Source organism: Podarcis raffonei, chromosome 5, assembly GCF_027172205.1.
Source record: "Podarcis raffonei isolate rPodRaf1 chromosome 5, rPodRaf1.pri, whole genome shotgun sequence".
In the NCBI taxonomy this organism is placed as follows: domain Eukaryota; kingdom Metazoa; phylum Chordata; class Lepidosauria; order Squamata; family Lacertidae; genus Podarcis; species Podarcis raffonei.
In genome coordinates, this window is record NC_070606.1 from 30,811,517 (window position 1) to 30,836,414 (window position 24,898).

Below are 24,898 nucleotides of genomic sequence, written 5' to 3' on the forward strand. Positions count from 1 at the left end.
TCCAAACATATAAATATTAAAGCAGTAACATTTCGTTTTCTATTTTGGGCTCGTGGTTTTTCAACGCTTGGGGTGCATTCTGAGCTTCAGGTAGGCAGCGGGCGTCAGGAAGCGTTTCTGTTTGCCTCATGGCAGCGCAGAATCTCAGGCGCTTCTTTAGGCCCGGACCTTTCAACCTCGACATTCCTTCAAGGTGCCTACTCTACAGTAAGATGGCGCTGCTGTTATGACCCGCCAAGCAAAGTGGCGACGGAATACGACGTAATGCAAATCGAATGACGGCTTTCCACATAGGATTATTCGCTTCTCGATCGTTAGGGGAGGGGGGGGGCTTCCCTTGACGCATGCGCGCCGTTACTTCCCTTCCTTGTTTTGGAGACGGCGACCCCATCTTCCCGGAGCACGTGTACGAGGGAGGGGCGGAGAAATCTCACTTCGAGACGTCACCGAGGTGCGCGGCGCCCGAGTGAATCGCCCCCTCCGACCCGTCCGCGCTCGCGCTCCACTTCGACGCATGCGCCGTGCCTCGATTATCCGTGTGCGCGGGGTGTCGGAGGGGGTGGGGAATGTGCCGGAGGAGTTTGAAATGGCCCCTGTGAGTCCTCATTCGGCCCGCGCCAGGTAAAGGGTCGTCGGGGTTGAGGCGCGTCAAAGGCGCCGAGGCCGGGTTGGCCGTTTAAGAAGTGACGAGCCTTGAGGTTTCCGACAGCGGCCCTTGGGCGGGCTGGGCAATGCGAGAGAGGGAGGCTCTTCTCCCGGGCGGCAGGCAGGCCTCTGCCGCTCATTGTTGTTGCGGGAGAGGAGGAGGAGGCGCGTCTCCCGCTCTGCTTTCTCCTCGGGCCCCTGTCCCTCCACCTGAGGAGGAAGAGCGAGCGAGCTGGCTTGCAGTTTCGCCCTCAAAGGCCTCTTGTCTGTGTCCCCGCCCGCCCTCCATCCACCTCTTCTCGACCCCCACCCCGCGTGCCTCGCATGCATGGGGAGCGCGAGAGCCACCCAATAGTTACTTCTTTGTTTCACTCCGTGAATTTCCTCCACTCGTATTCTCTCGTTCCTCATTTGTAGGCCTTGTTTGTGTCGGCCCCCCCCCCCACAACGTAGCCTATTAAATACAATATATCTTCCATCCTGCCGGTGAGGTTTTCTTTGCAAGTGGTTCACACAGGACAATTGGACGTGTGATTGCTAAGAAGCGAGTCGGACTGAGCTCAGTTAAGCTGGCTGTCAGGTGCTCGCGACCTCGGTCTGCCTACGTGCAGGTTTCTCGTGGACGTTGCTTTTTCTCTCTCCCGCGCTAACTTATCGGGAAACTTCCGTTTTCAAGAGATTGCTTTTCATCTTTATTCTCCGAATACATATTGCTTTGAAATGCGGTCTCCGTTTCTGTCTCAGGCTAAGTGTTTCAGTATACCTGGTATTCCCCCCTGCTCTTTCGCGCAGCAGCTCCAGTCTCTGGACTCCCCTAGGTTCACAATCGTTGATATTTACAGTGCAAAGACCTGTTCTTTAACTGCGGTGCCATTTTAAAGTCTGCAAGTCAGTTAAACTTCTGTGAACAAAGCGATTGCGCTGCTCTTGGTAAGGTGCCATATTATGTTGCAGATGCATCCACACCTTGAAAGATGAGCTTCTAGAAGTCTTGGTTACAGCTGCGTATTGAACTTTTGTCACAAACCAGGTTTCTTTATGCATTTACTTAGAACATCCAGGTGTTTATTTGCCTGTGACTTTTGTGCAATCCTCCCCAACCAAAGGTTAGTTTAATAATTGTACTACTGTTAATTTACTTTAAGACGTTATTTGCCACATCACACATTGAAAACCAGTCTGTCTAATCTGGAATACACTTGCATTAAAATATTTTAAGTGTAGGGATGGCTTTCATAAAGTTATTTATTTTGATAGGTCACAGTTGTAGAAGACTAAAACAGTAAAAGAATTTTGTCGCTCGCCATGGCTCAGTTTGGAGGACAGAAGAATCCCCCTTGGGCTACCCAGTTTACAGCCACTGCAGTATCTCAGCCAGGTCAGCGTTTATATTTCTTTTTAACCAGTAACTTCTGCCTTAGCTTCAATCTGACATTCTGCAAGATTTCATACTTTTTGTCAGAGGAAACCAAAATAAAATGAATAGTTCAAAAGGTTTTAATTGATAAATTGGATTGATTAAAATGCTTTTTCCAGCCAACAAGGTGATCCTGTTTAATTAGCAGAACTACTTTTTAAAAAATATTTTTTAATAAGTTCATTAAAAATGCATTCCATCGAACACCTTAAATGAATAATTTATTCTGATGTGACAGATGAGGAATGCTTCTTCTAAGATTTTGCCACATACATATGCATTATCATAAAGATGGTGTGCTTTTTTCTTTAGTAGTATTTATTTTTCATATGCCTATATATGTGGATTTAATAATTTTATCTAGGTGACATCCCTAAAACTCAGCAGTTCTTAAATGTAGCATTGTGTTTATATGAAAAGGGCAAGAAATTTGCTTTGAATACATCATGTATTAACATATTGGTGCCCCTGTTATACAGAGACTGGATTTAGCTTGAATAGTAAGTAGCATATTTTGTTAGTTGTTGAGCCAACTATGCTTTGCAGTATACCACATTCAAGCAATTTATTAAAACAGGAATGCTACATTTCTTCAGAAGCATGGCTTTCTTCCTTGTTCCTATGGTGGTTTTTTGCTGCTTCAAAGGGAAGAACCTGATAATTTTTACAGACTTGGGCCTTCAGCTGGTATTTTTCCAACTCTGTTTTCAAAGTTTCTGTAAGTGTTAAGAGTTTGGAGCATGAAGTTCAAGGCTAAGAATGCTTAGCTGAACACATCAGAGTTGGTCTAATATATGGTCACTTTACAAATGATACGTTGCTTTCTGTTGGTACCCTTAGGTAAGATGGAAATAAAATTGAATGAGATCTAAATTACAGAAGCTTGAAGGACCAGTAAAATTTGAGAATGAGCAGTTTAAACTGTGAGGCCTGAAATGAAATGAAATTGTTAATTGCATAATTATTTTTGGGCTTTCCCCTCTAAGCATGTGCAGCTTCTCTTCCATGATCAAGATGAGGCCTAGATGCTGATACTAAGCCCAATTAATATACCATGTTATTTACCATGTTATAGTTTCTCTTCTTCCCTCCCCTGCTGCATCTATCAGCTGGCAATAGCAGCTGCTTGCATACTCTTATGGTGCATCAGTTTTCAGCTCCATTTTTATTCTACATATATTTTGTAACAATTGTTTGAATAAATGCAGAATGATTTATATCATATACTGTTTTGTTAATTGTTAAGTAGCACATTATATCTTTAAATGGTTAAGTTACAGTTTGATACATCAGCCAGTATTGCATTTATTTTCCTCAAAATGTTTCTTCCATGGCTTCAAAAGATCCAGAATTCATCTATATTTAGCATCAGATCATTAAGTCTGCAATGTGGTTTGAAAATGGCCTGTGATCTGGCACACCAAGAAGTCTTGGCATAAAGCATACTCCATCCTTAATTTCCTATAACTGAATATACCTATTAGTTTTAAGGCTAGGTTTTTATTATTGCTCTCAGTTTTATGTTCCAAGTGAAGAGTTGCTGAAGACTCCATTGCTTTGTTGCTTTGGATCTATCCTGCCAACTGTGTGTGTTCAGCCACATGTAGTAAACATGAGCTATAATATTATTTGGCTCTAAACTAAAGTAAAGTTGAACCTTTTCTGCATTTGAACAGTAGCTCCTATATAAAAAGTGCATGTGCTGTATATTGGGGTGCAAGGAAGAGCCATTTCCCCACAAGCTCTGACTTACAGGAGGAAATCCTTAGTGCTGTTAAACCCCATGTTTGACCATGATAAGACTGTACTACCCACCCACCCCAAACTAAGATGTCCTAATGCTTAAATCCTACATTTTCAGCTGCTCTTGGTGTTCAGCAACCATCCTTACTTGGAGCATCTCCTACAATATATACACAACAAACTGCATTAGCAGCAGCAGGCCTCAGTACTCAGACACCAACAAACTATCAACTCAGTCAAACAGCTGCTTTACAACAGCAAGCTGCAGCCGCAGCAGCCGCATTACAGCAGGTAAATGGAACTGCATCTGCTGACTCCTGTTTTTGTGCAGCCAGTGAGTGGCAACTTCAGTAAAACAAGCCGAGGTTCAGATAAACTTTATAATCTGCTTTGAGATTTTTATTTGTGAAATGACTTTACTATTGTTTAGATACTGAATGTTATATAGTTTTTATGTAGTCTGTCGTGTCTAGGGCTTTCTTGTAGTCATTACACTTGAGCCTCTGTTTGGTGTTCTCAAAATATCACATACCCTCAGAAATAGGGAAATCGGTTTAGTAGGGACAAATGTTATTTGTTAGTGTCTTTCTCTAACAATGGGTACCCAAAAAGACGTTGGAAAAGCTAATAAAACACTAAATCACAATTCTGTAAACTAGAGTAAAAACTAGTGATGCGTCAAATTTTAATGCTTAAAACATTTTTGGAGAAAGGTAGGTTTTCAAGGGATTTGGCAAGTACCTAAACACATTCGCATACCCCTTAGTGGCTTTCCCTAGTTCTTAAGTATGTTCATGGTTATTATTATTATTATTTGTTAGCCGCTTTATACAAAACTCTCAAACATGAAATGCTGCTGCTATAGCATAATTTCGTTCCTCACAGTATGATCTTCACTATAGCAATGATTGGATTTGGCTACGTGATGATGTCACTGAAAGTACCACAGCCCTCACATTGCTTTTATTCTTGAGGAAAAGAAGAAACATTTGCCTGTTGCAAAAGCAATTAGTTTGATGTTCCCAGCCAAACGATGCTGGTGATTTCTTGATGCATAGTACTGGCAAGCAATGACTTGTGTCCTGATCCAGTTCTATTTATATATTAAATTTGTACTCCACCTTTCATAGTTATGTGTGACCAGTTGCAACAGAATATAGATGAGATGAGAATGTGCATCATATTGATAATGTAGTGTAGATCAACTGCAGCTGTATGCAGATGTTGTCCTTGCCACTGTTTTCAATGGGATATATTTCCAAATGTGTGGACATTCTCTTATAACTAGCAAACTGCAACTAGATTTGAGTGAAAGAGTGTTGGCCTAATTCACCTTCACATATTTGCAAAGTGGTGTGAAAAATTGCCGAAAAGTAGGGGGCACTCTTCACAGGGGGTGAAAAGGTTCATGCAGGGCTCCTTTTGCTTGCCACTAATAAAATCATTACAGCATATCTGTCCCCTGTGGTTTAACCCAAATTAGGTCAAACTAGGATGTGTTGATGAACTAGAATATTTAATCTGCAGCTGGCATAACTGGGTGTTGTGATCTTGCGAAGCTCCTGTTCATTTCATTAAGGCTTGCTTATGGATATTTCATAGCAGATTGTATTCGGCATTTGTTAATTTAGTTCATGTTGTAATATCTAGACTGATTTTTTAAAAACAATAAATGCTTTTCAGAGAAGATACAATACTGTTTTGTTCAGCTGATGAAATAATAGAAATGCAAGTATCATCTTTTTTGTCTTATACTTTATTTCTACAGTTTGGTTTTGCCATATTTACATTTCTCTGAGATTGTAGTATACAGATATATCTTTTTGGAGTACTGTCTAGTTATCAATTCTGATTCTGTTTTTCAGCAATATTCACAACCACAGCAGACCCTCTATAGTGTACAACAGCAGGTTTGTTCACCTCTTTGTGTGCATATTGTCAGTCTCTTATTTGCTCAGTCTGAATTGGTCCATAGTCTTCCAGTTCTGGATGATAGCCCAAAAATGTATTTTAGTTTTATGTCGTTAAATACAGAAATGATTGAAATGTTCACATTAACTGACTTGTAAAACCATTTGTCCACCAGTATACCTCCCTACTTAACGTAGCCTCACTTTAACATATCCTCCAACACTCATAACGTGGTGGAGGATTCAGCAATGAAGTCTTATATTCCTCCTCCCAGTGTCACATCAGACTGAGCAATTTCAATATATGCTAACAAATTGTAAGACCATGTACATTTTTTAAAACACACACACACACACTCAGTCTCTCTCTCTCTCTCTCTCACACACACACACACACACACACACACACTCCAGCATATTTTCCCCACCCAAATAGCTACCTTCTCATAGTGGGTTGTATCCAACCGCAGACTTCTGGTTGCTCAATGGAACTTTCCCCTCTTATCTCTTTCAGCCTCCCCAGCTCACAACCTCGGAATCTGCTCCAGAGGGTTGAAAGACAATTCAGAGCAGATTCTGAGGACATGTGGGGAGACGAAGAGGAAGGGAAAGTCTTACTGTGAGCAGATCTCTGCAAATGCAGTGTGATATGCAACCCTATGTGTGCAAATTGCTGTGCCCTTATATTTGAATCTCTACAGAACCGTAGTGACTTAACTAAGGAATCTTGGAAACTGTTTTTCTGCTGTGATGAAACTGATCTATATTGTTGTCATTTGCTGGGTTCTTTGAGAAGAGTAATGAGGAGACAGAAGTTGGTCTGAGTGTGGTAATGAGGGAAGTGGATGTACCCCAACCCTCATATATTGTCTTGGATACTAAGAAGGGGGAGGATTGGTCTTCCCTTATCCTTTGTATCACATCTTCCCCCTGAACCTCAGCCACTGGGGCAATTCAGAATGAGGCACATTATAATCTAGAATTTGTGGATGGGATAACTATATTGGTAGTGTTGGAAAATGTGCTTTCAAGGACTCATCTTTGTTTTTTGTTTTTATAAGATATTAAGATTTTTTAAGGTATTACAATAAAGTGAAAAATAAATAAATAACAAAAATACAAAATAAAAATAATTAAAAACACACAAATTTTCCATTGCTTATTTTCCTTTAGCTTGTTTCCTGGACCTCCTCATACCTCCCTTTTTTGTATTCCACCACAAATTGTTGGTTCAGCAAATCCTTACCATTATATTATTACCTATTTATAATCCTTTTTTCATATTCTCTTAAAGCATTACAGCTGGAAACCACTTGATTTCTATCCAACATCATTCTAGCATTCATTAATTTTACAATATTTCTGTAGATAGTCTTTAAATTTCTTCCAATCTTCTTCCACCGACTCTTCTCCCTGGTCTCGGATTCTGCCAGTCATTTCTGCCAATCCCATATAGTCCATCACCTTCATCTGCCATTCTTCCAAAGTAGGTAGATCTTGTGTCTTCCAATACTTTGCAATAAGTATTCTTGCTGCTGTTGTAGCGTACATAAAAAAAGTTCTGTCCTTCTTTAGCACCAATTGGCCGACAATGCCCAGAAGAAAGGCCTCTGGTTTCTTCAGGAAGGTATATTTAAATACCTTTTTCATTTCATTATAGATCATTTCCCAGAAAGCCTTAATTCTTGGGCACGTCCACCAAAGGTGAAGGAATGTACCTTCAGTTTCTTTACATTTCCAACATTTATTATCGGGCAAATGATATATTTTTGCAAGCTTGACTGGGGTCATGTACCACCTGTATATCATTTTCATAATATTCTCTCTTAAGGCATTACATGCCGTGAATTTCATACCTGTGGTCCACAACTGTTCCCAGTCAGCAAACATAATGTTATGTCCAACATCTTGTGCCCATTTAATCATAGCAGATTTCACCGTTTCATCCTGAGTATTCCATTTCAACAGCAAGTTATACATCCTTGACAAAATCTTAGTTTTGGGTTCTAACAGTTCTGTTTCTAATTTTGATTTTTCCACCTGGAAGCCAATTTTGTCCAAATTATATGCCTCCATTATCTGATAATAATGAAGCTAATCTCGCACTTTGTTTTTTAGTTTCTCAAAACTCTGCAGTTTTAGTCTATCTCCCTCTTGTTCCAAAATTTCCCAATATTTCGGCCATTTGGCCTCCATATTGAGCTTTTTCTGGGCTTTTGCTTCCATTGGTGACAACCACCTTGGGGTTTTATTTTCCAATAAATCCTTATATCTTATCCAAACATTGAACAAAGCTTTCCTGACAATATGGTTCTTAAATGCTTTATGTGCTTTAACCTTGTCGTACCACAAATATGCATGCCACCCGAAAACATTGTTAAAACCTTCTAAATCCAAGATGTCTGTGTTCTCAAGAAGCAGCCAGTCTTTCAACCAGCAGAATGCTGCTGATTCATAGTAAAGTTTAAAGTCTGGCAGGGCAAATCCACCCCTTTCCTTTGCATCAGTTAATATCTTGAATTTTATTCTGGGCTTCTTGCCCTGCCAGACAAATCTAGAGATATCTTTCTGCCACTTCTTGAAATCAAGGACTCATCTTTGGACAATAGACATCTGCTGTTGATACATGGCAATCTTGCCCTGCCATTGCCATTTTTAGTCTTGATTCATCCCGTATTACATAAAAGGGAAAATTCCAAACCCCAGCCACTGGTCTGTGTGGTTTTATGGAGTTGTGGAGCCACTGCTGTATCCACAGCCCTACCATGCCAGGGCAAAAGTTGGGGTAGGGTGATAGCTGCAGGAGCCTGAACTTGACGCAGCCTGATGCCATCACACAATGGTAATGATATCTGCTCAGGATCCAACATACCCTGGGCCAGCTCAGCCCACCCCACCTCCAGAATACTCCAATTTGGGACCTTCGGCTGGCTCCTGCTGGTGGGGGTCATGCTAGTAAAAGGTAAAGGTACCCCTAACCGCTAGGTCCAGTCGCGGACGACTCTGGGGTTGTGCACTCATCTCGCTCTATAGGCCGAGGGAGCTGGCCTTAGTCCGCAGACAGCTTCCAGGTCATGTGGGCAGCATGACTAAGCCGCTTCTGGCGAACCAGAGCAGCGCACGGAAACGCCGTTCCTTCCATACACCCACTCTGGCAGCAAAGTGATGCTTCTGTCTTCCTGGTGGTGGCAGCCGGTGGAAGACCAGTATTGCTGAGCAGAAGGACATCACCTAATTCATCCCCTCTGAGCCTAGCACAAAGGGAGTTTGGACTACTCTGCAAGAGTGGAAAGCTAAGTGTTGGCCAAAACTGCATAAAGAGCAGCTATTGTATAGATAAATAATATGCTAGAATGCAGGTATAGGCAATCATGAAAACATTTTGCAGCTATTTCTCAAAGCTAAATATGGCTAAAGAGGAAGCTGGACTTGCACAAAGCATAAAAAGTAATTCATGGTCTTGTATTTTTTAAGTTGCAGCAACCTCAGCAAACTCTTCTAACCCAGGTTAGTTTTATTAAAGCTTTCATCACTGTATAATAAATTTGCCTGTGCACTTGTCAGCTCTGCTTTTGTTTAAAGTTTTAAACATAATGGTACCTTTATTATGTCTTATGTAATACAGACAACTGGTAGTTCAGTCCAATGTGTTCTTTATCCCTTTGATTACCTCCCCCTCCCAAACCAAAATATAAGTGCCCTTGTAGTTCTACTGTTATAGAGAGATATTAATTTCATGTCATTAGAAGGGGTATTTCTAATGCATATTTTCTCTTAGACTTCTGTTGATGCTTTTAAGTTTTTAGATATTTACACCAATGGTTAAGACTAGAAACTTAGGCTGCCATTCTGTGCACACTTACTAGGAAGTAATCTCTATTGAATATGATGAAATTTACTTCTAAGTAAACCTGCATAGGATTGTGCTGTAAGTAGTATACAGATATTTGAAGAGACTTTTCTTAGGACAGGAAAGTAATTATTTTATGTTCATAAAAAGTAGTGGACAAAAGGTACATACAGTCTGTCCTCCTCCCCCCCCGCCCCGCCGGCAAGGCAGCCTATATTGCACTTGAAAATTCTGAAACATTTTGCAGCAATGTAAGATATTCATATTTTTGTCTGTGTGCTAGTCTTTCAGAAAATGTTTTAAACATACGTTTCAATGTGCATAACCACTTTAGGGAGGTCAAAATATAGCATAGGAAAGAATAGGTTGCCGAAAAGATCATTGATACAAATTAAATAATAGAAGCAAAATTCAAAATCTGGAAATGTTCTTGGAAAACATCGATTACATAGCAACTGAAAAACAATATCTGCTTCCAGATCATGATTGGTGCTAGTCTGAAGGCATTTCTGTGTTCTGATGTGCATTTACAGTTTTCATGTTTGAAGTTATTTTTATAGAAATACAAATAAGCCTACAGTTTGAGGAAATGATTTGGAAGAAATGGCCACCATAATAAGCAGGTGGGGTTTTGATATATTGGTTGAACCAGCTTGTGCAACTGCAGTTTGATAGGAGAAAAATCAAGGTTTATCTGTTTTTTTTCTCCCCCAATGTAAAAAGGTAGAGTTTTTTGCACTTCGTACAATACAACTTTAGTTCAAAATAATTTTTCAGAGTGTGTGGCCTTTGACACCTGAGACATGTTTTCAGACCCCACCCTATTCCTGTGGATGTAATTTTTAAAAACATTTTAAATATTGAATTTTAAATTGTTGGGACCTGATGGTGAAGAATGGGTAATAAATTGAAAAAATACAAATTATTATTATCATTATTTCAGCTATACTATTTAGAAGATTGTCAATGCTTACATAATTTCATGTTTTATTTTGCACGCAGCCAGCTGTGGCACTGCCAACAAGCCTTAGCCTGTCTACTCCTCAGCCAGCAGCACAGATAACTGTTTCTTATCCAGCACCTCGGTCAAGTCAGCAGCAGAGCCAACCGCAGAAGCAGCGTGTCTTTACTGGAGTAGTTACAAAGCTACATGACACGTTTGGTTTTGTGGATGAAGATGTATTCTTCCAGCTCAGGTAACTTAATTCTACCATACATGGACAAGTGGTGATACTGATAAAATGCATGAGAAATAATATAGAGAAAGAAGTTTATCGAGAATTATGGTAGTGTGATGTCTAATAATGCGACTCTTTTCATTTTGCAGTGCTGTGAAAGGGAAGAGTCCTCAAGTAGGAGACAGAGTTTTGGTAGAAGCAACATATAACCCTAATATGCCTTTCAAATGGAATGCGCAGAGAATTCAGACACTACCAAATCAGGTATATACAGTCACTCAGTCTGACTCTTGTCGGCACCTTTAGTGTAAAGCTGATTCACAAGTTGTTCCCTTTTTCCTCCTCATTAGAACCAGACTCAAACCCAGCCTTTACTTAAGACTCCTCCACCTGTACTTCAGCCTATTGCACAGCAGACTGCATTCAGTGTGCAGCCACAGCCGCAGCCACAGTCGCTGCTACAGGCACAGATATCAGCGGCTTCTATTACACCTTTGCTTCAGACACAACCACAGCCTTTGTTACAACAGCCACAGCAGAAAGGTATTTCTTCAATACTTGACATATATTGGATGTTTTCTTTTCAAAAAAAATGTAGAAGAATATAACTGACTGAATAGTATCAAGGCTATATGGTCTTCAGTTTACCTTGTAGCTGAAGTGCAAGAGAGATGCTGCATTCTGAAGTCAGAACAAACCGTGATTTGTTGTGATGGGAACTTCAGGCTTGCGTATTCCCGCACACGCAGGGTATAGTTGTTAAAGCTTCCAATTGCTGTTTGTAACCACAATTTCCAATTTTATCCCAGTACGGAAAACTGCTTATACAAACCATGGTTATTTAACCAAGTTCAATTCTCATTTAACTAGCTATGATATGTATAAACCACACATTCCCATATTCAGATGAAATGGGAAACTGCCTTGTTGCAAACTGCAACAGGAAACCTTGTGTGCAAAAGGTGGGAATATAGCTTATAAACCTGACAATCACCATAGCACATTCTCATAATGTTAAACTGGTTTATTATAGCATTGGAATGTAGAACCCAACCACACATTTTGTAATCAAGGTTCTCCGTGGATATGCTATGATTTTGTTTATAACTATAGTCTAAACTTTGTGTTGCCTGTTAGTATCCATAATATATATGCATTTTAACATCAGCTGTAGAGTACCATGCTTCAACCTTCTAAAGAATAAAAATGAGCCCCTCCACGGGCCTCCATTAAGAACAAGGTACCTCTAAAAAAACGTTGTAGCACCAGAATTCATAATCACTTTGTGGTTACTTCTTGCATAAAATAGGTTGGCATTAGGGCTGGTAAATTGACTAGTTTTGTGGTTTCTGAAGAGGTAAATAAAAAAGATGGGTGTCATTCATATAGAGCCTTAACCTTCAAGAGAACCTGTTTAGTGTCTACATAGAAACTGTTGATGTTTTGGACTTTACTTGAGCAATCTGAACTAAGGGGAAGTTACCTTGTTTGGTTTGGTTTTAAATCTGTTTTGCCTGCATGTTCTTTCTTAGGCCTCCTTCTGCTCTGTGGACTTTGTATTTGCTTGCACTATTTCTGAGGCTCATCCTGTTGTGTGACATCTGGCACAATTGCATGCTGTTATATGCTCTGGTAGACATTTTCTTGAGTACTGTTGCTCAGTCTTCTTTCCTACAGCTTGAGTCAAATCTAGACCTCTTTTTCTTTGCTGCAGAGAACTGTGGATTGCCCAGTTGATGAGAGTAACCTCTATCTGTTGTTCATGTTGTAGTTTATGGCATTGCCCTCTCACAGTGCTTAATGAGGCAATCATTGTGGAGTTATAGCAACAGAAATGATAGATTGTTGATGATTTGAGGGCCAGTTCAGACTACTTGGCAAATAGCTGTGACCTTTTCCCCCCATCTTGTGTGTTCTTGTGAACAACTGTAATGCTTGAGGGCAAGCTGCATGTCTCTGGATGCTTACTGATTAGCAGTGACTCTCCAGCATGTAGTCACTGCCTGATTACGTGCAGTTGCTTCCCTATCAGATATTGAGAAGTGTTAAGCAGGGGGCATGTGATGGACAAACAGCCTCAAAATGAGGACTGGCCTTCAGAATAAACACCAAGAGCAGTATTTTGTTGAAAGGGACACTGATTTACACCCCACATTGCTGGAAACTGAATGGTTGAGTCAAAATCTTCCAGCATGTTAATATTTTCTGAGTAATGTAGGTTTAAAGCATTCAGTCAATATAATGTTCTCTTGAACCATTTTGTTCAGAGTTGTGTCCCTCCCCTTGAATTCTGTTAAAGTGAAACTAGCTGCATATCCCAGTATGATGAGGCTTGCATTGAGGAAGAAAAATTCATCATCTTGCCTATATAATTTGAAGAGTTAAATGAATGCATCCCATTGGATTAAATATGAGAAACCTTATGTTGTTTATACCTATTGTTATTAGATGATTGTTGGATTGCTGCCACATTCATTTCTGCAAAACAAATGAGCAAATGTTCTATGCTATTTAAAAAGCATGAAAATGGATAGTCCAACAAATAAGCTACATTTTTGTGTTATAATTTGCTTACTGATATGAAATTCTTAAGAACTTGTGGGATTTTCCCCCCTCCTAGCTGGTTTGCTACAGCCCCCTGTTCGAATAGTTTCACAGCCTCAGCCAGCACGGAGACTAGATCCACCACCCAGATTTTCCGGGCGAAATGACAGAGGAGACCCCATGGCTAACAGAAAAGATGACAGAAGGTGTGATACAAAAATTCCTCTCAATTTTCTGTACATATTACAGACAGCAAATAATTTAAGTATTTGAAGTTTGAATGTAAGTACTGTTCAGTTTAGTTAATGATGATTTCAGAATGGAAGTTCTGTATGTTTTGATGTTTGTTGCTGTTGGTTCTAGAGTTATAGGCATGTGAGCTCTGCGTTCATAATGGTAGACGCTAAAACAAGACATTTATATTTCACACATGGTTAAGTCGTGAAAGGGAGCGTGAGAGACGTAGGTCACGGGAAAGATCACCCCAGAGAAAACGCTCTAGAGAAAGATCACCTCGGCGAGAGAGGGAACGATCACCCCGAAGACCCCGACGTGTTGTACCCCGTTACACGGTCCAGTTTTCCAAGTTCTCATTAGACTGGTATGTTATCTTGGTGTCAAATTGTGATTTCATATTTTTCTGTGGAAGGTATCTTACTGCCATAAAAGAAGGATGCATTAAATAAACCCAAGAGATTGAAACATAGCTTCATTTTTGTTGACTTTAAAGTTACTTAATGTAACTCAGTTTTACTTGAATGTTGTTCTTTCTCCACCCACCTCCATCCACTGTAGACAGAATATTTTGTGCAAATTAAGGAGATGTGCTTTTTAAACTTTCAGCTGCACAATGACCCTCTTTGTATTACACATTTTTACAACCGTGTGGGGTGGCTGTGGACATTGTACAGGAATTTTGGAGCCAGATATGTTTCAAAGTGGAGAGCTGAAACAGTTTACCTGGCAATAAAGCATTAGCTAATCTGTAAGATGTTGCAAGTTGGGTGCAGAATTCAGTGCTTTCAGAATCTCAACTTTAATTTGAAAGAATGTGTTTCTAACCCTTGAAGGGGTGAACAAAGGCTTGAAAATGTGAAGGGAATGCAGTATTTTCATGACTGGTATAGACTATAGAATTTTGAGAAATCTATGGTACCTTATTATATGATACATTAAGGGTACACACCTTAATAATGTACTTTCAGATTATCATGATAAAACAGGGAGTTTCTGCCCAACCTGTCTGTACCTCGGCTAAAGCCTGATCAGGGCTGGACGGTAGTGATTTCCATTTACTCTGACAGTTGCCTAACAGTCCTGACAGTTCTGGAGAAGCAACTTACCCTAAAAACAAAAAATGGTGTTTGTTGGGTTTATTTGTTTGTTTGTTGACTGATTAAAACATTTTTTAATATTTCTGATACTTGATAAAAGTTTAATGGCTATGACAAGAAGTACCATATCTTCCACAAAGGGCTGAACCAAACTTTTGTGAGTCTTGATTTTTGTTTCAAAATTTGCATGTTCTGTTTCAGAGAACGTTTCAACAAGCAAAAACTTTTTTTAAGAAAATTACCCAAAATAACGTTACTGTATTTTTCTTCCAAGAGGTGGACACTGATGGCTCTGAGCTGCTTTTCAGTAATGTCAAAAGTAGAAGCAAAACTATAAAAATAGTGTTTGAGCTCAGTTCTCATTCTGCATCTTGCTACAAATTTGCTTTTAAGCCCCAGCTCTTTTTATTGTTGTAAAATATATTTTCTTACTGTTTAAAGCCTTAGCTGTGATATGATGGAACTGAGACGGCGATATCAGAACTTGTACATCCCAAGTGACTTCTTTGATGCTCAGTTTACGTGGGTGGATGCATTTCCTATGTCAAGACCATTTCAGCTAGGAAACTACTGCAATTTCTATGTAATGCATAGAGAGGTAGATCCTTTGGATAAAAACACTTCTGTACTGGATCCACCAGATGCCAATCATCTTTACAGTGCAAAGGTATGTCCAACAACCTAAATCATTCCTGCTTGCATAGAAATGTTTGGAAATGCTTCTTTGAAGGGATTCCCATTGTCTTCTGTGCATAGGTTTTCAGTGATGTTACCTTTGTTGCAAATCTTGACTGAACAGTAAGTTCAGTTGGACCAGATTCGGTTTCAACTCTTTTATTCCAGAGTGGGTGACATCTTTCCATGGATTCTTTAGTTGGGCCCTTGATTCATGTTGTGTGTGCATAAAATCTTGGCAAGATTGCAATGAACTGTATGTGGCAATTCAAGAAGCTTTGGATCTGCAGGCTACTTGCTAATTTAGACAAGTCTTATTTTGTGCTTTGGGCATGTTAGAAATTTAAAATCAAGTGATGATTTCATTGAGATTTTTGGATATTTAACCCTTCAAAACAGGTGTATCCTTTTTTGACTTTATGCATTATTCTAGACCTATTGAGTTTTGCAGTTAAGTGTAAGATACCAAACTTTGAATCATAGCTTTGTTACGTTGTCTTGTCTTTTTTTTTGTCATATTACTTTAACAGGTGATGCTCATGGCCAGTCCTAGCATGGAAGATCTCTATCACAAATCATGTGCTCTTGCTGAAGATCCACAAGAGCTCCGGGATGGTTTTCAACATCCCGCTAGACTCATAAAGGTAAAAATATGCATTTCTAGCAAACAAACATAAACTTTGAAATTTTGCTGGAAAATTGATGCAGGTACAAGCTTTCCACATAGTTTTCTTTATGTTGGGGACATAGAATTCCTATATGGACACAGATAATTACTTTTGAAATGTGTTTTATATATTATTCTTACAGGAGGCCCCCTGTAGTCTCCCATCCAAATTATTAACATGGTTTGCATGTTTTTTGCTCTCAGCACTGCTGAAGCATGTGCTCTTCCAAACCATTCACAGGACTAGTTTCATTTTTAAAAATGGACTTAGATCTGTTGCATTGGAGAAAGCCCTTTCCTTGTGCGTGAGCAGGAGGAGAGAAGGTTCTCGCCAATTCCCCCTGCTCCCAAACTGCTCTGGATCTTCTGTGAGACTTTGTTCACACAACAGAATCTTTAGATCCAAGCTAGTAAGGTGTTTTTTGCGTCTTGAAAGCAAATAACATCACCTTGAGAGAAATGGGGGGGGGGTTCCCATAGACACCGTGAAACCATCAGTATAATCCTATGCATATTTACTGTGAAGCAAGTTCTCCTTTTCTCCATTGGAACCTACTTCCAAGAAAATACCTTCTTATGTTTCTGGCTAAAATACTTTTAAACTCTCAAGGTTATGTCATCATCATCAACCTTTTATTCGACCGTCAGTCAGAAAAAAATACATTTGTCAATACACAGTTAAAACGTCCAGGAAGATTTTAGAACTTAGCCAACACTAAAATGGGCTAAACAGATAGCCCCATATCAATACAGTCAATTATAGTCTTGCGACGCTTAAAAGCTAAAAAAAGAAATTTGGCCACCAAGGAAAGTATAGCTCTAGTGACATTATTCAGCAAGTGTAAAACCTGGTTTTCTCCGGGTAGGAAGCTAAATTGACATAGGTGTGGGTCTATAAAATTTTGTCTAAGCTCTGCATAAGAAGGGCAAGTCAAGAGAATGTGTTCGGTGGACTCAACCACACCCATGGCACAATGACAGGTTCTCTGGGCGTATGGTACTCCCCTGTACCTTCCCCACAATATCGCAGAGTCAAGGACATTTAATCTAGCCGCTGTAAGAAGTCTGCGGTATTCCACATAGTGGATTTCTGCAAGGTAGGGGGCTGGTATGGTCCGATAAATCTGGTCCCCTGGGAACATCCCTGGTTTTACCAGGGCTATGTCCTCTTGTCTGGCAATGTCACTCAGTCTCCGGGAGATCACAGCTCTAGCTTGATTGTACGTTATAGACTCAAAGTAAAGGTGAGACAATCCGCAGGATTGAACCTCGTTAATGACCTCCCTTTCCCACGATGATTGGAAATCGTCCCTCAATATCAAGGGGGCAATACCCACTGGTTTAAAACAAAGCTTGAGCCATAGCCAGAGCTTCGTCTTCAAGGCCTCAAGGTTATGTCAGTGAACGTTTATACAATTCTATAAGCCCATGATTTTACAGTACAGAATATTATTTTAATCTGTTGTTTAAAGCATATTTATATGATGACAAACTGTTCCGAAGTCTTGCAGAATGAATGAGTAATGATGTTTAAACCTATTCCATTACTGAAATGCAATGTGGAAAAACGAAACTGAACTCATTCTTGAGCAAGACTTAGGCTGCAAAACTGTATTCACTTACCTGGGATTATGCCCATGGTAGTCATGTATAGAATTGTGCTGTCATTCTTGCAGGTTAGGGATAACTGCTTGTGATGGCATGTAAACTGACAAACAGGTATGTGTAATTTTAATGGGTTGTATCCAATGCAGAATGGACTTCATCACTCTCCAGGGTTTTGGGAGACTGTAGGGCAGGCTTCCTTAACTTCGGCCCTCCAGATGTTTTGAGACTACAGTTCCCATCATCCCTGACCACTGGTCCTTCTAGCTAGGGATCATGGGAGTTGTAGGCCAAAAACATCTGGAGGGCCGAGGTTGAGGAAGCCTGTAGGGCATTCAGAAGAAGAAAGTGGAGTCCAGTTGAACAGTCGGAAATCATTGCAGCATAAGATTCTACCCTTTCTTGTAGTTTGGATAATCTTTTTTTTTTTTTTTTTTTTTTGGAAGGAAAGTGCTAAGTAGTCTTTTCTTCTCTAGTTTTTAGTGGGTATGAAAGGTAAAGATGAAGCCATGGCTATTGGTGGACACTGGTCTCCCTCACTGGATGGACCTGAGCCGGAGAAGGACCCATCTGTGCTGATTAAAACTGCCATCCGTTGTTGCAGGGCTCTAACAGGGATTGATTTAAGTGTATGCACACAATGGTAAGTACTACATTCTTAAAAACATTTTGATGAAATAGCAGCATGCTTAAAATCCTCATGGAAATGATTTGGGCAAAATCAACCACTTCTTTATCAGCAGCTGGTAGTAGCTGTGCAGGCAACTACTCAAAAGTGATATCCTAGTTGACAACGCAAATGTGATTTTGGTGCCAAAAGGTTTGAAGAACAATGAACTTTAAATAATGTGTTTGTATTTGTTGTTTGAACTTTGCAATGCTTGTATGTTAAAATATTCTTTCATTTCACGCATAGCTGGAGGAGATCGCCAAGGAAACTTCATTTCATTATTCTCGTGTTTATAAATAATTAGATGTTTGGGGCAGCCATATTTTCTCTTGGTCGATTTACTACTTGTGTTAATCAGCTGTCGATCGCTTTGTGAATGAGCACCTTCCAACAATAAATACAAAAAAAGAGTTCAACTTTTATCTTTTATTTCCTCCCGAGTCAGATGAAATGGCACATTTTAGTGCCAAGTGCAAAAACAATTGCCTCAGCTTTTTTAGTATTAAATTTATTCCCTAGCAGATGTCTTATAATGCATCGTACACAAGTTTTTCAAAGAGAACATATGGCTTTCATATTTTTTTTCTTTAGAAAAAATTCAGGTTGTCGCAGCAAAGTTGCTTTACTTGATGTGCTACAGTGATCTAGGCTCTGTAAAATGTATTGTAGAATTTTTTTTCCAACATGCTTCTTCCCTTGCAACAGGTACCGTTTTGCAGAGATTCGCTACCATCGCCCTGAGGAGACCCACAAGGGGCGTACGGTTCCAGCTCATGTGGAGACAGTGGTTTTATTTTTCCCGGATGTTTGGCATTGCCTTCCCACCCGCTCAGAGTGGGAATCCCTCTCCCGAGGATACAAGCAGCAGCTGGTCGAGAAGCTTCAGGGTGAACGCAAGGAGGCTGATGGAGAACAGGCACTGAACGCTAATCCCTTTTTCTATTTCTGCTTCTCACAGGCGCAGGAACACAGGCACAAAATACACACCACATGCTACACCGCAAACATACCTAGGAGGAACATAATTGGTAACAATGACTGGTAAACCAGCTTTCAGCAGTGTAGAACTTACTTGTGTTTAATTACAGCTAGTGTACCAACTTAAGTGTATACTGATGCAACAAGTGGAATTTAAGCTGTGCGCTCCGTGCACAAATCTTTGTAATCTTAGAACTAGTTGCTGGAATCTGGGACCAGTTATTGAGTTAAGATTTCAGTTTTAAAAGTTGTTTTAAGCATTTTGCCGTTCTACCAAAAAACAAAAAACTTTTATTTTTTCTCCCATGTGTTAGCCTTTTAAAAAATAATATTAATAATGGTACTTTGAAATAGGCAAGACATTGAAATAATATAGCCTAAAAGAATCTTATCTGGCTGATTGGCAACTTGGTAAATGTAAAAAGGTCTAACAAAATGAGGAGTATTTTGGGTGGTTTGAAAATTGGGGGATATCATACACTGTGTGGTTGGTGGTGACCAGCAGTGTCTGTGTGTCCCCGATGATCTTTGTGTTGTTGTTCTTTATCACCCTTTTGTGTTTCACAGAGATGGCTCTTATTGGCTGATGAGAGAGGCACTGTTATAAACTAGTAGAATGTGTGTATGTGGCTTTGTTGAAATGGTAACTTTAGGAGAAGACTGTCTGATGAAACAGTTGTGGCCTTGCCCAGGTCAGCTGCAGAATTTAAGAAAGAATCATATTCATTTTGAAGCTTTCTGAAGGATGATGACTTTATTTCATTTTTTAGGATGAAGAGGAGAAGGATGATGGGGAAGCAAAAGAGATTTCTACTCCTACTCATTGGTCCAAACTTGACCCAAAGGCAATGAAGGTAACCATAGCTGAAGACTTCAGGATGTTTACATTACATTACAAAGTCTAGTAAATATTGCAGTATTGTTTCTTTTCTGAAGGTAGTACAGCTATTGGGAATTTGTGTTGCTTTGATCTTTTTAAATGAGTGAAATCTTTGAAAATCACTCATACACATTATATTGGGGCAAATGTATCATGAATTTTTAAAAAATGAAGCTTTGTGATTTTTGCCAAGTTTTGCTTGCCTTATATTTCAGTAATTTGAGATGTGCTTGTCTCTGAATAGGTTTGATTATATAAATACTAAATTGTGAATTGAAGGCTCACTGTAATATTTATCAACTAGGTTAATGACTTACGCAAAGAATTAGAAAGCCGAACTCTTAGCTCAAAGGGCTTGAAATCCCAGCTGATAGCCCGACTAACAAAGCAACTCAAAGTGGAAGAGCAGAAGGAAGAACAGAAAGAATTGGAGAAGTCTGAAAAGGAAGATGAAGAGGAGGAAGAGAGGAAATCTGAAGATGACAAAGAGGTAGCTGTCTAGTGGATTTACTAGTGGAAAATGTTCACTAGTAAATGTTTAGTTCATTATTAAGCAGAACTTCAGGTGTGTTTGTGTGTGATAGGAAGATCTTCATAATGAGAGTAAGGACTGATCTTATGCATACACACTGTAGTTGTGGTGGGCTGCTTTCTCATAACTTCTTGCCATACCAATCCAAAAGCTACAGGATCTTGTCTCCAGTGTTACCTAGCCCCTGAGGGAAGGTGGTGGTAGCATGGGAAGGAGCTACTAAGCCATTTATGTCTACATCTCTATTTACATGTGAATCTTCCTTGTTGCAATAAACATTGCTAGTGCCAAGAACACTAAATAACAGGGCTTGTTAAGTTACATTAGAGTTAATAAATTTCCAGCCACAACGTAGTGCTGGTTAGGCCTTCGCTTTGTAGAGAAGAAATATTCTCTCCTTTTCCTCAAATGCAGGATGCATCATCTCTCATCTCCTTAATCTTAGGTGTCTTAGGGTAAGAGAAATTGACCTGAGGATCTTGATCACTGAGTGAAAATTTGAACCTGGGTCTCCCCAGTCACTCCCACACTAGGCTGACTCTCCAGGTTCTGTCATGGAGTGTCCTTGCTAGCATGCATATAACATTCACATAGGGGAAGGGAATAGAAGTGTCCAGTAAACAACTGAGTATGTGGCTCTCCCCACTCCCCCTGCCTTTTCACCCCGCTCAAGAAGTAAATATTTGAAGTTCATACTCTGACGTCTCCACTCCAAATTCCTTTTTTCAAATCTTTAGGAAGAAGAAAGAAAACGCTTAGAGGAAGTGGAACGCCAACGTCGAGAGAGGCGATACATCTTGCCTGATGAGCCAGCAATCATTGTGCATCCGAACTGGGCAGCCAAAAGCGGAAAGTTTGACTGCAGTATTATGTCTCTTAGTGTTCTTCTGGATTACAGGCTGGAGGATAACAAAGAGCATTCTTTTGAGGTCATCTCTTCACCTAACTTTCTCCCCTCACTATTTCTGAATAACTACTTGCGTGATCACCCTTCTGATCACACGACATTGGATACAATGAATTAAGGTGCCCCTGTTCTCTTAAGAGTGCAGCCTCTCTGGCTTCAAGCTTTTGATTTTATGCCCCCATCTTGGTTCTGTGATGAGACAGGGCCAGCTCAATTACTTACGTCAGATTAAGAAAAAAGGACACTGTTTACCAGCAGTACAGCTGTGAAACCTCCATTCATTTGAATTGGATTTGCACCAAGCTAGACTTCTGTGCTCCTGTTACAGTAAATAAATTATGACAATTGTATCCCTCTCTTCTACTGTAGCCTGGCACCATACATGCAGTGGCTTAGTGATCTTCAAGTGGGGCCTATTTTATAAGAAAGTTTAACTTTGCCATGTAATCAGGGGATATAGTTGGACAACTCCATATTTTGTAACTTCAGCCTGCCTTTCTGTAAAATGAGGATACGGTGAATTTCCTCACTAGAATTTTGTTTAAGCAAAAGAAAAGATTATAAAACTGCAGAATTTCAAGTGCCAGGTTAATTTTTTATTTCTGCATTCTTTTAACGAACAGGGATTTTGATGCTTGTATTGAAGTTGAATATTATGTAACTGTTTTCTCAGGTTTTAATCACTTCTAGCAAAGCCAGCAAAAAGTCTTGTGGCATGTTAAAGACTAATTTATTATGGCATGAGTTTTCATGGACAGTAGTCCATTTTTCAGATGTATAAAGTGCTAACCTGAGTTGTAGGTATATTGAGGGTGGGTATGGTACGCAGTGAGGTAGAAGGAAATGAAATGCACGAAAGAACAAGCAGAGTTAATTACATTTTAACAAGATTATGCGAGTGTACTGTTTGTAATTCTGTTTCGGTGCTTTGTTAATTCTAGTTTGTTGCTTCCTGTGCAGGTTTCATTATTTGCTGAACTTTTCAATGAAATGCTTCAAAGGGACTTTGGTGTCCGAATATACAGATCCCTCTTGTCGCTTCCAGATAAGGAAGATAAAAAAGATAAAAAGAACAAAAAAGATGAGAAGAAAGAGAAAAAGGAAGAGCGAGATGATGAAAATGATGACCCAAAGCCTAAAAGAAGAAAATCTGGAGATGAGAGAGAAAGAAAAGATGAGAGGGATGACAGGAAGGTTAGTGGCCATTAGAAGAAAGAACTAATCAGCTGATAGATTAAGAACGGTTTGTGAAGGATGGGCTTGTTACTACATTTCATCAGTTTTAATTTTATTTCTCATGCTGGTTAATTTTATCAGATCTTGCCTGATAGGAATTCTATAACTGATTTCCTCCCCTTACAAGGAGCTCAAATTGTTATATGAAAAAAATAAATCCTCCCCTACCCCAGACAATGACAACAACTGGAGCACTGCTTCAGCTTAATAATTTTCTGATTGTTGGTTCACTCTTCAGGGCAAATAGGAAATACAGAAACGTAAGCAATATCATCATCCGTTTTCACGTCCTCTTGCTAGGGGAGTGGGATTGAATCCCAGATCTCTGTGATTTGTTTTAGAACCTTTTGCACCAAGGGTGAGATCCAGTGTTTTATGAATGGACTCCCCCTTCCTCTCCTCTCTGTGCACTCCAGAATCTGCTCCAGAGGGCTGAGGCTTCTTCTAGAGTGGATTTAGAGATATACAAGGGACAACAGGGTAGAGGAGAAGAAGGGATAGTCACATTACACAAGCAGAAACGGATTACCCAGTCGGGCAGACACAGTTGGATATCACCCCCAATTTGTGTGGTTTGAAGGTTTTTAAATTACTGCTGCCAGTTGTTGGATTGTGTTAATATTTATGAACTAATTACAGAGAGAAGATAAGAGGAAGGATGATGCTAAAGATGAAGATGAAATGGAAGATGACAATAACCAGGAAGAATACGATCCAATGGAAGCAGAGGATGCTGAAGATGAAGATGATGGTATATGGGGATGATTACTCTAATTAAAAGGTGGCAGGTGCAGACAAAGGCAAAACTGTAGAGCCCTCAGTTATGTGTGTTGATTTACACTAGTGAATTTGCAGTGAGTAACAGACTGTGTACAATACTTCTGTACCTTTTGATGCGAAAATCCAATCTATAAAACTACAATTATTACTTAAGATTATTGAACCAAAGTGGTCCGGAAGAGAAATAATATCTTTGGCACATGCGTGTTAACAGAACTTCTGCTGTTTCTTTCTATGTTGTAAGATGCCCTTAACATCACGTGAGCTGTGTGCATCTTCATTCTAAGATATGTATAATAGCAGTATAAAGCGCTAACGTAATATGAATATGCTGAAGGTAATGTTTGTTTCCATAGATAGGGATGATGAGGAAATGAACAGACGAGATGACAGAAGAGAGGGAAACCGGCATTGCAAAGAGAGAGCTTCTAAAGATAAGGTATTTAGTGCTGTGAGTTTCTAACTGTGAATCAATGAAGATGCTAGAGAACTGGGAAGGAATAGGCTGTCTGCCAAAACTGTCTTCATCAGTCTTAAGTTCTGTTTCCTGAAGGGTTTGTTTACTGGAGATAGTGTCAAAAACCAATTGAGGTGAAAACTCTCTCCATAGTATGTAATATACTAGTAGCTCTGACCTGTAATCAGTGTGGGAACTAACTCCTGGAAACAACTTCTGTCAGATCCTGCTGCTCCTATCTCTTATCCTCATAAATTGTATAACCATCTTTGAAAGTGCTTAGTGTTGAAGCGGTTTAGAAAATTGATATATATGCACATTCTTTGAAGGAAGCTGTACTTCACATATTTTCTAATACTGAAATAACTAATGGATAATAAAAAAGGGGGAAAAGCCTTATTGTTATAAAATGTGTTTTTTAGGAAAGAGACAAAACACAGATGATAACTGTTAACCGCGATCTTCTGATGGCTTTCGTTTATTTTGATCAATGCCATTGTGGATACCTTCTAGAAAAGGATTTGGAAGAGATACTGTACACACTTGGATTGCATCTCTCACGAGCTCAGGTTTGTTGCTAAAGCTGTATGGGAATGAAGAAAAGGGAAGGCCTTGCAGCACTCAGTCTGCATCACTCTGTTTTTTCCTCTGTGATTAACTGCAGTATAATAAAGAGGAATAAGACTTGCCCAGTCACTTTTTATACATCTGTATTTTCTTTGCTAGAGAAAAGGGAGGAAACAAGGGGGTGTTCATGATGAAAAAAATGATAAATGATTGAAGTCCACATGCATACAGAAGAATTTTATTGTCAATAATTTACGTAAAATTACTCTCTTGCTGTAAAATATTTCAAGCTTCGAGATTTGATTTTTTTTGCCTTTTTAAGG

General features: G+C 39.6%; 1 protein-coding gene and 1 non-coding gene across 5 annotated transcripts in view; both read left to right on the plus strand.

Moving 5' to 3' along the window:
• The first annotated feature begins 475 nt into the window (after positions 1-475).
• The window catches only part of CCAR1 (cell division cycle and apoptosis regulator 1), a 28,277-nt gene continuing 3,854 nt past the window's right edge, over positions 476-24,898 (plus strand). The window contains exons 1-22 of one of the 4 annotated variants that reach the window (XM_053388448.1): positions 478-621; positions 1,600-1,751; positions 1,903-2,023; positions 3,924-4,096; positions 5,671-5,715; positions 9,190-9,222; positions 10,568-10,761; positions 10,893-11,007; positions 11,094-11,286; positions 13,364-13,493; positions 13,727-13,888; positions 15,063-15,288; positions 15,827-15,940; positions 18,045-18,211; positions 18,944-19,154; positions 19,987-20,070; positions 20,401-20,586; positions 21,366-21,557; positions 22,496-22,729; positions 23,411-23,522; positions 23,908-23,990; positions 24,431-24,577. In XM_053388448.1, the coding sequence (XP_053244423.1) occupies positions 1,951-2,023; positions 3,924-4,096; positions 5,671-5,715; positions 9,190-9,222; positions 10,568-10,761; positions 10,893-11,007; positions 11,094-11,286; positions 13,364-13,493; positions 13,727-13,888; positions 15,063-15,288; positions 15,827-15,940; positions 18,045-18,211; positions 18,944-19,154; positions 19,987-20,070; positions 20,401-20,586; positions 21,366-21,557; positions 22,496-22,729; positions 23,411-23,522; positions 23,908-23,990; positions 24,431-24,577 (2,874 nt within the window). In that variant the 5' untranslated portion in view covers positions 478-621; positions 1,600-1,751; positions 1,903-1,950. Of the gene's footprint in view, positions 622-1,599; positions 1,752-1,902; positions 2,024-3,923; positions 4,097-5,670; positions 5,716-9,189; positions 9,223-10,567; positions 10,762-10,892; positions 11,008-11,093; positions 11,287-13,363; positions 13,494-13,726; positions 13,889-15,062; positions 15,289-15,826; positions 15,941-18,044; positions 18,212-18,943; positions 19,155-19,986; positions 20,071-20,400; positions 20,587-21,365; positions 21,558-22,495; positions 22,730-23,410; positions 23,523-23,907; positions 23,991-24,430; positions 24,578-24,898 lie in introns of all 4 variants that reach the window. The other 3 variants (XM_053388449.1, XM_053388450.1, XM_053388447.1) reach the window with 3 other exon arrangements.
• Positions 17,482-17,544, plus strand: LOC128414989 (small nucleolar RNA SNORD98). The gene has a single exon (XR_008330793.1). It is a non-coding gene; the product is annotated as a small nucleolar RNA SNORD98 (small nucleolar RNA).